Raw genomic sequence first — 12336 nt, forward strand, 5'->3', positions numbered from 1 at the left:
GTTCCCCAAGCCATAAAACCAGCAAGTTTTTATTAGCAATTTTCAAAAGGGGAGGGAGTGCACGAATAGGGTGTGAGTCACAGAGATCACATACTTCACAAGGTAATAAGATATCACAAAGCAAGTGGAGGCAGGGTGAGATCACAGGACCACAGGATGGAGCGAAATTAAAATTGCTAATGAAGTTTCGGGCACGCATTGTCATTGATAACATCAGGAGACAGGGTTTGAGAGCAGACAACCTGTCTGATCAAAATTTATTAGGTGGGAATTTCCTCCTCCTAATAAGCCTGGGAGCACTACAGGAGACCTGGGCTTAGTTCATCCCTTTGGCTTCGACCATAAAAGGCAGCCGCCTTAAGGGGTCCGTTCATAGACCTACCCTCAGGGCGCATTCTCTTTCTCAGGGATGTTCCTTGCTGAGAAAAATAATTCAGCGATATTTCTCCTATTTGCATTTGAAAGAAGAGAAATATGGCTCTCTTCCACCTGGCTCACCTGTGCAGTCAGGCTCCAAGTCTTATCTCCCTTGTTGCCTAAAGATTGCTGTTATCCTGTTCTTTTTTCAAGGTGCCCAGATTTCATACTGTTCAAACACACACGCTCTACAAACAATTTGTGCAGTTAACACAATCATCACAGGGTTCTGAGGCGACATATATCCTCCTCAGCTTATGAAGAAAATGACAGGATTAGGAGATTAAAGACAGGCATGGGAAATCACAAGGGTATTGATTGGGGAAGTGATAAATGTTCATGAAATCTTCACAATTTATGTTCAGAAATTGCGGTAAAGACAGGCGTAAGAAATTATAAAAGTATTAATTTGGGGAACTAATAAATGTCCATAAAATCTTCACAATTTAAATTCTGCCGTGGCTTCAGCTGGTCCCTCCGTTGGGGGTCCCTGACTTCCCGCAACATTTCTCAAATGTTTTCTTATAGTAGTTTCATAGTTTGAGGTCTTATATTTAAGTCTTTAATTCAGTTTGATTTAATTTTTGTATGTGGTGAGAGATGGGGTCTAGTTTCATTCTTCTGCTTATGGATATCCAGTTTTCCCAGCACCATTTATTGAAGAGACTGTCCTTTCCCCAATGTATGTTCTTGGCATCTTTGTCAAAAGTGAGTTCACTATAGATTTATGGATTTATTTCTAGGTTCTTCATTCTGCTCCATTGGTCTATGTGCCTGTTTTTAGGCCAGTCCCATGCTGTTTTGGTTACTATAGCTCTATAGTATAATTTGAAGTCAAGTAATGTGATTCCTTCAGTTTTTTTGTTTTTGTTTTGCTCAGGATGTCTTTGGCTATTCTGGGTCTTTTTGGTTCCACAAAAATTTTAGTATTGTGTTTTCTATTTCTGCAAAGCATGTCATTAGTATTTTGATACTAATGTATTGAATCTGTACATTGCTTTAGGTAGTATGAGCATTTTAACAATAGCGATTCTTCCAATCTATGAACATGGAATGTCTTTCCATTTTTTGTGTCCTCTTCAGTTTCTTACATCAGTCTTTTATAGTTTTAATTATAGAGATTTTTCACTTTTTGGGTTAAGTTTATTCCTAAGTATTTTATTTTCTTTGTATGTATTGTAAATGGGGTTACTTTCTTGATTTTTTTTTTTCAGATTGTTCACTGTTGGCCTATAGAAATACTACTGATTTTTGCGTGTTGATTTTGTATCCTGCAATTTTACTGAATTTGTTTATCAGTTCTAATAATTTTTTTGGTAGAGTCTTTACACTTTTCCAAATATAAAATTATATCAGCTGGAATCAAGGATAATTTTACTTCCTCCTTTCCAATTTGGATGCCCTTTATTTTCTTCTCTGATTGCTCTAGGTAAGACTTCCAACACTACATTGAATAACAGTGGTGAAAGTGGGCATTCTTGTCTTATTCCAGATCTTAAAGGAAAGGCTTTCAGTTTTTCCTGTTCTACATTACACCAGCTGTGGGTCTGTCATATGTGGCTTTTATTGTGTTGATGTATGTTCCTACTATACCCAGTTTTTTGGGGGCTTTTACATGAAACAATATTAAATTTTAGCCTCAATTAAAATGATCATATGGTTTGTGTCCTTCATTCTATTGATATGATGTATCACATTAGTTGATTTGCATTTGCTGAAACATCCTTGCATCCTTGGGATAAATGTCACTTGGTCATGATGATAGTCATGATGAATGATCTTTTCAATGTGTGATTGAATTCAGTTTGCTAACATTTTGTTGAGGATTTTTGCATCAGTGTTCATCAGGGAGATTGGCTTGTAGTTTTGAGGGTTTTTTTTTTTTTTTTTTTTTTAAGTATCTTCATCTGGTTTTGGTATCAGGGTAATAATGGCTCTGTAAAATGTATTTGGAAGTATTTCTTCCTTCTCTATTTTTCAGAATAGTTTGAGTAGGAATGGTATTAGTTCTTTAAGTGTTTGGTAAAACGGCATGAAGCTATTGGGTCCTGGGCTTTTCTTTGCTTGGAGGCTTTTTATTACAGCTTTCATCTCGTTACTTGTTATTGGTTTATTCAGATTTTGGATTTCTTCATGGTTTAAACTTGTAGGTTGTTTGTGTCTAGAACTTTATCCATTTATCTTAAGTTTTCCAATTTATTGGCATATATTTGCTCATAGTAGCCTCTAATGATCTTTTGAATTTCTGTGGAATTGGTTGTAATGTCTTCTTTTTCATTTTTTCTGATTTTTAAAATTTGGGCCTTTATTTCTTAGTCTGGCTAATGGTTTGCCAATTTTGTTTATCTTTTCAAAAAACCAACTTTTCATTTCATTGATCTTTTGAAATTTTTTTAAAATTTCAATTTCATTAATTTTTGTTAGGATCTTTTTTATTTATTTTGTTCTACTAATTTTGGGTTTGGTTTGCTCTTGGTTTTCTAGTTCTTTAAGATGTATTGTTAAGGTGTTTATTTGAAGTTTTTGTATTTTTTTAATGTAGGTGTTTATTGCTATAAACTTTCCTCTTAGTATTGCTTTCATTGCATTCCATAGTTTTGGTATATTGTGTTTCTATTTTCGTTTGTTGCAAGAATTTAAAAAATTTCCTTCTTATTAGTAATTTCTTCATTGACACACTGTTCATTCAGAAGCATACTGTTTCATTTCTATGTGCTGTATAGTTTCCAAAATTCCTCTTGTTATTGATTTCTAGCTTTATTCCATTGTGGTCAGAGAAAATACTTGATATAATTTTAACTTTTTTTGAAACTTTTAAGACTTTTTTTGTGGCCTAATATATGGTCTGTCCTTGAGAATGATCCATGTGCTGAGTAGAAAAATGTGCCTTGTGCAGTCATTGAATGAAATGTTCTGTAAATATCTAGTAGGTCCATTTGGTCGGTAGTGCAAATTAAGTCCGATGTTTCTTTTTTAATGTTCTGTCTGGATGATCTGTCCAGTGCTGAAAGTGGGGTGTTGAAGTCTCTACCTATTATTGTATTGGGGTCTATCTCTCTCTTTAGCTCTAATAATATTTGCTTTAAATATCTGGGTGCTCCAATGTTGGGTGCATGTATGAATATACATGCATGTTATATCCTCTGTTATATCCTGTTGCTAAAGACCTTCTTTGTATCTTTCATAGTTTTTTTCTTGAAATCTATTTTGTCTGATGTAAGTATACTACTCCTGCTCTTTATTGGTTTCCATTGACATGGAATATCTTTTTTTATCCTTTTATTTTCCACCTATGTGTGTCTTTATAGGTGAAGTGTGTTTCTTATATGTAACAGATAATTGGATCTTTGATTTTTATCTCTTCAACCACTCTATGTCTTTTGATTGGAGAGTTTAGTCTATTTACATTCAGTGTTATTATTGGTAAGTAAGGACTTACTCCTGCCAGTTTGCTATTTGTTTTCTGGTTGTTTTGTGGTCTTTTATTCCTTCTTTCCTTCCTTCCTGTCTTCCTTTTAGTGAAGGTGATTTTCTCTGATAGTATGTTTTAGTCTCTTGCTTTTTATTTTTTGTGTCTCTGTTTTTTTTTTTTTTTTTTTTTTTTTGGCAGAGTCACCCAGATTGGAGTGCAGTGGCACAATCTTGGCTCACTGTAACATCTGCCTCCTGACTTCAAGTGATTCTCCTGCTTCAGCCTCACTAGTAGTTGGGATTACAGGCATGCACCACCATGCCAGCTAATTTTTATATTTTGAGTAGCTGGTCTCAAACTCCTGACCTCAAGGAATCCACCTGCCTTGGCCTCCCAAAGTGCTGGGATTATAGATGTGAGCCACCATGCCCAGCTTTGTTGTATGTTTTTTGATTTGAGATTACCATGAGACTTTCAAATAGTATCTTATAGTTCATTATTTTAGACTGATGACAACTTAATATAGATTGTATAAACAAGCGAAGAGAAAAACAAATAAAAACTACATTTTAACTTCATTCCCCTCCAACTTTTTACCTCTTTGTTGTTTTTATTTATATCCTATTGTACCATCTATGTCTTGAAAATTGTTACGTTTGATAGGTTAATCTTTTAGTCTTTCTATTCAAAATATGAGTAGTTTACCCACTGTAATTACAATGTCATACATAGTATTTTGTGGTTTTCTGTGTACCTACTATTACCAGTGAGTTTTATATATTCTGATGATTTCTTATTGCTCAACCACATCCTTTTCTTTCAGATTAAAAAACTCCCTTTAGCATTTCTTCTAGGACAAGTCTAGTGTTGATGAAATCCCTCAGCTTTCGTTTGCCTGGGAAAATATTTCTCTGATGTGTTTGAAGGATATTTTCATGGATATACTGTTCTAGGGTAAAAGTTATTTTCCTTTAGCACTTTAAATATGTCATGCTACTCTCTCCTGGCCTATATGGTTTCTACTGAAAAGTCTGTTGCTAGATGTATTGGAGTTCCATTATATGTTATTTGTTTCTTTTCTCTTGCTGCTTTTAGGATCTTTATCCCTGATTTTTGGGAGGTTGATTATTAAATCTTGAGGTAGTCTTCTTTGGGCTAAAACTGCTTGGTGTTCTATAATCTTCTAGTGCTTGAATATTGATATATTTCTCTAGGTTTGGGAAGTTCTTTTTTATTAATATTATTCCTTTGAATAAATTTATTCCTTTGAATAAACTTTCTACCTTGATCTCTCTCTACCTCTTCCTTAAGGCCAGTAACTTTTAGATTTGCCCTTTTGAGGCTGTTTTCTAGATCTTATAGGAGTGCTTCATTGTTTTTTATTCTTTTTCCTTTTGTCTCCTCTGACTGTATTTTCAAATAACCTGTCTTTGGGCTTTCTTTCTTCTGCTTGATCAATTCTACTGTTAAGAGACTCTCATGCATTGTTTGGTACGTCAATTGCATTTTTCAGCTCCAGAATTACTGCTTGATTCTTTTAAATTGTTCCAAACTCTTTGTTAATTTTATCTGATAGGATTCTGAATTCTTTCTCTGTGTTATCTTGAATTTCTTTGAGTTTCCTCAAAATAGCTATTTTGAATTCTCTGTCTGAAAAGTCACATATCTCTTTCACTCTGGGATTGGTCACTGGGGCCTTATTTAGTTTGTTTGATGAGGTCTTGTTTTTCTGACTGATCTTCTTGCTTGTGGATATTCATTGGCATCTGGGCATTGAAGAGTTAGATATTTATTGTAGGTATTGCAGTCTGGGCTTGTTTGTACCTGTCCTTCTTGGGAAGGCTTTCTAAGTATTTGAAGGGACTTGGGTGTTGTGGTCTAAGTTTTTGGTTACTCTGGCTGTATCTGCATTAGGGGGCACCCCAATCTCAGTAACGCTGTGGCTCTTGCAGACTTGTAGAGATACAGTCTTGGTGGTCTCGGGTAAGATGTGGGAAAATGCCCTGGATTATCGGGCAGAAACGCTTTTTTTCTTTTCTTACTTTCCCCTCAACAAACAGAGTCTCTCTCTCTGTGCTGAGTTGCCTAGAACTGGGGGTGGGGGGTAACACAAGCACCCCTGTGGCCACCACCACTAGGACTACCCTGGGTCAGACCTGAAGCCAGCATGGCACTGGGTCTTGCCCAAGGCCTGTGGTGACCACTGCCTGGTTATTGCTTATATTCATTCAAGGCCCAGTGGTCTACAGTCAGCAGTTGGCAAATACAGCCAGGCATGTGTCCTTCCCTAAAGGCAGCAAGTTCCCCCAGGCTCTGGGTGGGTCCGGAGATGCCATCTGGGAGTCAAGTCCTAGAGTCAAGAACCTTAGGAATCTAGCTGGTACTCTGTTCTACTGCAGCTGAGCTGGCACCCAAGCCATAAGACAAAGTCCTTCCCACTTTTCCTCTCCCCTTTCTTCTAACACAGTAGTCTCTCCCTGCGGCAACCACTGCCCAAACCCACAGCAAGTACCACCTGGCTTCTGCTGATATTCACTCAAGGCCCAAGGGCTCTGCAATCAGCCTGTGGTGAATACTGCCCAGCATGGGTCTCTCCTTTCAGGGCAGTGGGCTCTCCAGGTCCAGGCAAGACCCAGAAATGCTCTCCAGGAGCCAGGCTTAGAATCAGGGACCTCAGGATCCTGCTTGGTGTGCCACCCCACTGTGGCTGAGCTGGTACCCAGGTTGCAAGACAAAGTCCCATTTACTCTTCCCTCTCCTTTCGTCAAGCAGAAGGTGTCTCTCCCCATAGTCACTACAGCTGGGGAATGTTCTGGGTCACCCTTGAAGCCAGCATGGCTCTGAGTCTCACCCAAGGCCCGCGGTGAGTACTGCCTGGGTATCACCGATGCTTATTTAGGACCCCAAGGGCTCTTTAGTCAGCAGGTGATGAATCCTGCCAGGACTGGGTCCTTCCCTTCAAGGCAATTGGTTCCCTTTTGGCCCAGGATATGTCTAGAAATATCACCTTGGAGTTAGGGCCTGGAATGGGGGCCTCAGGACTCTGCTTGGTGCCCTGTTCTACTGTGGCTGAGCTGGTATCCAAGTTGCAGGATAAAGTCTTATTCACTTTTCCCTCTCTTCTCCTCCAGCAGAAGAAAGGAGTCTCTCCCAGAGCTGTAAGCTATGTCACCTGGGATTGGCAGAGGGGTGGCAAGCACTCTCATGGCCATTCAGGCTAGTGTCTCACTAGGTGACGTGCACCCCGAGACAACTGGCTCTGATCCCTGCATAGCACTAGGACTTGCCCAGGAATTGCAGACCTCGTGGCATAGATGGCCTTTCAAGTTTATTTAGGACCCCATAGCACTTTAGCCTGTAGTGGTGGGGCCTGCTGGAACTCAGATTCCAACTGTTGGGATGTGCGTCCCCTCTGGCTAGTGCTGGTCTAAATGCTGCATCCATGGGTGCCAGCTGAATTCTGCCCCATGATGCTTTCTACTATGATGGGAAGCATTGAGCTGTAGTGCAAAGTCCCACAATCACTGTGCTCTCCCTCCCTCAAGCATACAGATTCTCTGTCTGCACTGTGTGGCCATTGCCAGGGGTATGGGGGAAATGTGGTGTAGGCAGTTCAAAACTGTCTTTCCTGCCCTCTTCAGTGCCTCTTTCCTTAATATGATGTTAAAATGAGGTACTGTGATTGCTTACCTGATTCTTGGTTCTCATGTTGGTGCTTTTTTTGTATGGATAGTTGTTCAATTTGGTGTTTCTGTGGGGTGGGGTGGACAGTGGAGGCTTCCATTTGACTATCTTGCTCTGCCTCTTGTCTTTGTCTTGTCATGTGTGTGTTTCTGTCCATTCTTTCAGATGCAAGACTGACTCTGAAAAAATATATTGCAAAAGTCTCTTTAGCTGTTACTGACACTGAAAAGGGATCAGGGAAACTCCTTAAGGAAGACAAGGTACTGTATTATGATTATTGCTTGTTCTGTGGTGTTTTGAGAATTTTGTCTTATATTTTAATTTTTGCACTGATGTTCTAAAGGCACGTAGTGGTCCTTACTTCCTCCTTCCTCCCTCTTTCTTTCCTTCTTCCTTCCTACCTTCCCTTCCTTTCTTTATAAACCTCTAATAGAGGATAGTCTGATCAAAACTAAAATAAATAGTATTAAAGAGTGACATAGAGATGTACTAAGTATCAAACCCAGCGACATGGCTGAATCTTAGAAATGTAATATTGAGTAAAAAAAAAAAATCAAAGACTACATAGATTTTTATAAAGCTCAAAAACAAGCAATTACAAACTATATAATTTAGGGATGCCTACATATGGGAATAAAACTATTTAAAAAGTCAAGCGAAGGGATAAGCACAGATCATAGTTATCTCTTGAAGGCAGTCAGGGGGCTGGGATGGGGAGGGACAGAAGCTGCATTAATAGTACTGGTAGTGTTCTGGTTCTTCTGTTGAGTAGTAGGGTCCAAAATAATACAATGGAAATATTCATTTCATTATTTTGCTTCAAAACTGAGATATACATTATATATTTTGGTATATATGTACATGTACAAACATATTGCATATTATTTAATGTGTCAAATTTTCCAGAATGGGAAAAAAATACACAGATATAAACATAGTAATTTTAAAGCCCACTTGCCCACTCTAAGTACTATCTAAGCATTCCCTGTGGAATAGTTTAGTGCTCCGAATGTACATTTAAAAAATATACTGAGGGCATCAGAAATGTGTTTTGGTTTTAAATTATTTCCTATATTTTTGTGCAGGATGCTCTGTGAATTTCCTGTGACCTATTATTCAGATGAAAAAGAATTGGGTATTGCTAAAAGTATAAGATATCACCAACTCTAAGCATTTGATAAGTTATACATTTTCTCTTGTGTCTTGTAGAGTACTCTACAAAATCTCTTGTGAAACAAATAAAATGTAGGAAAAATTCTGTTAGAATAGCTTTTGGAGCTATCAGATCTGCAAAAAGCAAAATTTCCCTGACACAAAGAAATAGTGCTTTGTCAAACTAGTTACTAGAACATTCTTATTTTAATTTTTAAAAATTTGATTATTTGAACTAGAAATTATTATGTATACATAGTAATAATTAGAAAAAAATCAAAATGTCTAAAGCAAGCCTAATAGTTTTTCCTTTTCTATTTCTATTCTTATTACGCACTCTGTGGTTCTAATAACAATTTTGTGTTATGTTTTTCCTTTCACTTATATAATCATATGTATCCATACACATAATAGGAATTTTATGAAAGATTTTGTTTTTATAAAAATGAGATCACACTTATATATATTATTCAATTTTACTTTTTTTCTTCTTCATAAGATATTAAGGACACCTCTAAGTCTACTTCCTTCTACATACTTCTGCATATTCTACTGCTTGTTATTTAACAGTGTGGACAGGACATACCACAAATGTATTTATTTATCTTTATTATTACAGATCATAGTACAATAAACATCTTAAATCAGACATCAGAAATTTGCTGCATATGTGCAATGAGATAATTTTACAGTGCAAACTGAGAGATTTTCAGTAAGGTGGAACTTTTCTTGTATTTCTTGAACTTCCTCCTGTGAACCATTTGAGAGGGAATAAAATATCAGCATTGTCTTTTGAGTTGCATGCAACTCATACCATCCACCTATTCTTTTCTGGTCTTTACAAGTACTTCTTTTAGTCACAGGGCTTACCAAAAATGAAGAATTAGGGAGAAAGTGTAGAATGGTACCAGGCTTCATGACTCTTGATGGTGAGTTTTATTGTGCTCATATTCCACTAATGTTAGAGCTGCAGTGTCCAATATAATAGACACTAGCCACATGTGACTATTCAAATTTGAATTATTTAAAATTAATTACAATTTAAAATTGTAGTTCCTTAGTCACCCTAGCCACATTTCTAGTGCCCAATAGCTATTTATATCTAATGGCTACTGTATTGGACAATGCAGGTACAGAATATTTCTATCATCACAGAAAGTTTGGTTGGTTTAGAACTCTGCTGGTTTTAAACCAGCAGAACACGTGCTGGTTTAGAGATACTGTTGAGTTTTATTTTTCAGTAAATAAGTGGAGAGCAAACTCTGTATTTCTGTCCCTAGAATACCATCCTCAGTGCATGCCGTGCAAAAAATGAGTGGTTGGAAACTCATACAGAAGCTTCCATTAATGAGCTTTTAGAGCAGAGACAACAACTAGAAGATACTGTGACTCCTATCTTCGCAAAAATGACTACACCACGTAAGTTTTGGATAAAAGGTGGTTTGAATGTCAGAAGGGATGAAAATTAAGTTCAATGTTGTTATTTCTGAGATATTCTGATTTTAACAATCTTCATTAAGTAGTCATTAACATTGTTACAAGCACTAATCTATGATATAGTTCCCTAGTTTCATTATTTTCAATATTAGTAATAACTAATAATAACTGAATTCTTCCTACAGAAAATGTCTAATACTAATCTTAATGTTACCATTATCAGTCGTTAAATTTTATGTGATTACTGTCGCTTTGCTTTGATTTTTTTTTTTTTTTTTTTTTTTTTTTTTTTTTGAGGCAGAGTCTTGCTCTGTTACCCAGGCTGGAGTGCAGTGGTGTGATTGTAGTTTACCGCAGCCTCCAACTCCTGGGCTCAAGTGATACTCCTGCCTCCTGAGTAACTGGGACCACAGGCGAGCATCACCATGCTTAGCCAATTTTTAAATTTTTTATGGAGATAGGGTCTTGGTATGTTACTCAGGCTGGTCTTGAACTCCTGGCTTCATGTAATCCTCCTGCCTCAGCCTCCTGAAGTGTTGGCATTACAGGTGTGAGCCACGACACTGGGCCTGTCTTTGATTTTGATTCTCATCTAGGAAGTATCTCCTCCTGGGAGATAGGGTGGCAACATTTTATTTTATTTATTTTTATTTTTATTTTTTTCTTTCAACATTTATTTTAAGTTCCAGGGTACATGTGCAGGATGTGCTGGTTTGTTACATAGGTAAACATGTGCCATGGTGGTTTGCTGCTCAGATCAACCCATCACCTTGGTATTAAGCCCAGCATCCATTAGCTATTCTTCCTGATGCTGTCCCTCCCCCAACCCATACAGTGTATGTTGTTCCTCTCCATGTGTCCACGCGTTCTCATCATTCAGCTCCCACTTACAAGTGAGAACATACGGTGTTTGGTTTTCTGTTCCTGCATTAGTTTGCTGAGGATAATGGCTTCCAGCTCCATCCATGACTCTTAAATGGACATGGTCTTGTTCCTTTTTATGGCTGCATTGTATTCCATGGTATATATGTTCCACATTTTCTTTACCCAGTCTATCATTGATAGGTATTTGGGTTGATTCCATGTTTTTGCTATTGTGAATAGTGCTGCAATGAACATACATATGCATGTATCTTTATAATAGAATGATTTATATTCCTTTGTGTATATACCCAGTAATGGGATTGCTGGGTCAAATGGTATTTCCATCTCTAGATCTTTGAGGAATTGCCATACTGTCTTCCACAATGGTTAAATTAATTTACATTCTCACCAACAGTGTATAAGAATTCCTTTTTGTCCACAACCTTGCCAGCATCTGTTGTTTCTGGACTTTTTAATAATTGTCATTCTGACTGGCATGAGATGGTGTGTCATTGTGTTTTTGATTCGCATTTCTCTAATGATCAGTGATGTTGAACTTTTTTCATGTTTGTTTACTGGCCACATGAATGTGTTTTTTGTTGTTGTTGTTGTTTGTTTGTTTGTTTTTTTGAGGCAGAGTCTCACTCTAGTCACCCAGGCTGGAATGCAATGCTCACTGTAACCCCCGCCTCCTGGGTTCAAGTGATTATCTTGCCTCAGCCTCCTGAGTAGCTGGGATTACATGTGTGCCACCATGCCCAGCTAATTTTTATATTTTTTGTAGAGAGGGGGTTTCACCATATTGGTCAGGCTGGTCTTGAATTCCTGACCTCAGGTGGTCCACCCAGCTCAGTCTCCCAAAGTGCTGAGATTACAGGCATGAATCCACCATGCCCGGCCTTTTTTTTTTTTTTTTTTTTTAATGTTGTCTTTTGAGAAGTGTCTGTTCATGTCTTTTGCCCACTTTTTAATGGAGTTTTTTTTTTTTTTTTTTTTTTTTCCCTTATACATTTGTGTAAGTTCCTTGTAGACTCTGGATATTAGACCTTTGTCAGATGAATAGATTGCAAAAATTTTCTATAGGTTGTCTGTTCACTCTGATGATAGTTTCTTTTACTGTGCAGAAGCTCTTTAGTTTAATTAGATCCTATTTGTCAATTTTTCCTTTTGTTGCAATTGCTTTTGGTGTTTTATGCATGAAATCTTTGCCTGCGCCTATGTCCTGAATGGTATCGCCTTGATTTTCTTCTAGGGTTTTTATAGTTTTCAGTTTTACATTTAAGTCGTTAATCTATCTTGAGTTAATTTTTGTATAAGGTGTAAGGAAGGGGTCCAGTTTCAGTTTGCTGCATATGGCTAACCAGTTTTCC

The 12336-nt window shown here is 37.4% G+C and overlaps 1 protein-coding gene across 1 annotated transcript in view; it reads left to right on the top strand.

Annotated features, from left to right (window-relative positions):
• ANKRD45 (ankyrin repeat domain 45) overlaps positions 1–12336 on the top strand; it is a 62908-nt gene that overhangs the window by 37302 nt on the left and 13270 nt on the right. The window contains exons 4-5 of the mRNA XM_050767945.1: positions 7679–7773; positions 9946–10084. Of these exons, the coding sequence (XP_050623902.1) occupies positions 7679–7773; positions 9946–10084 (234 nt within the window). The remainder of the gene's footprint in view (positions 1–7678; positions 7774–9945; positions 10085–12336) is intronic.

The sequence above is a fragment of the Macaca thibetana genome, chromosome 1 (genome assembly GCF_024542745.1).
Source record: "Macaca thibetana thibetana isolate TM-01 chromosome 1, ASM2454274v1, whole genome shotgun sequence".
In the NCBI taxonomy this organism is placed as follows: domain Eukaryota; kingdom Metazoa; phylum Chordata; class Mammalia; order Primates; family Cercopithecidae; genus Macaca; species Macaca thibetana.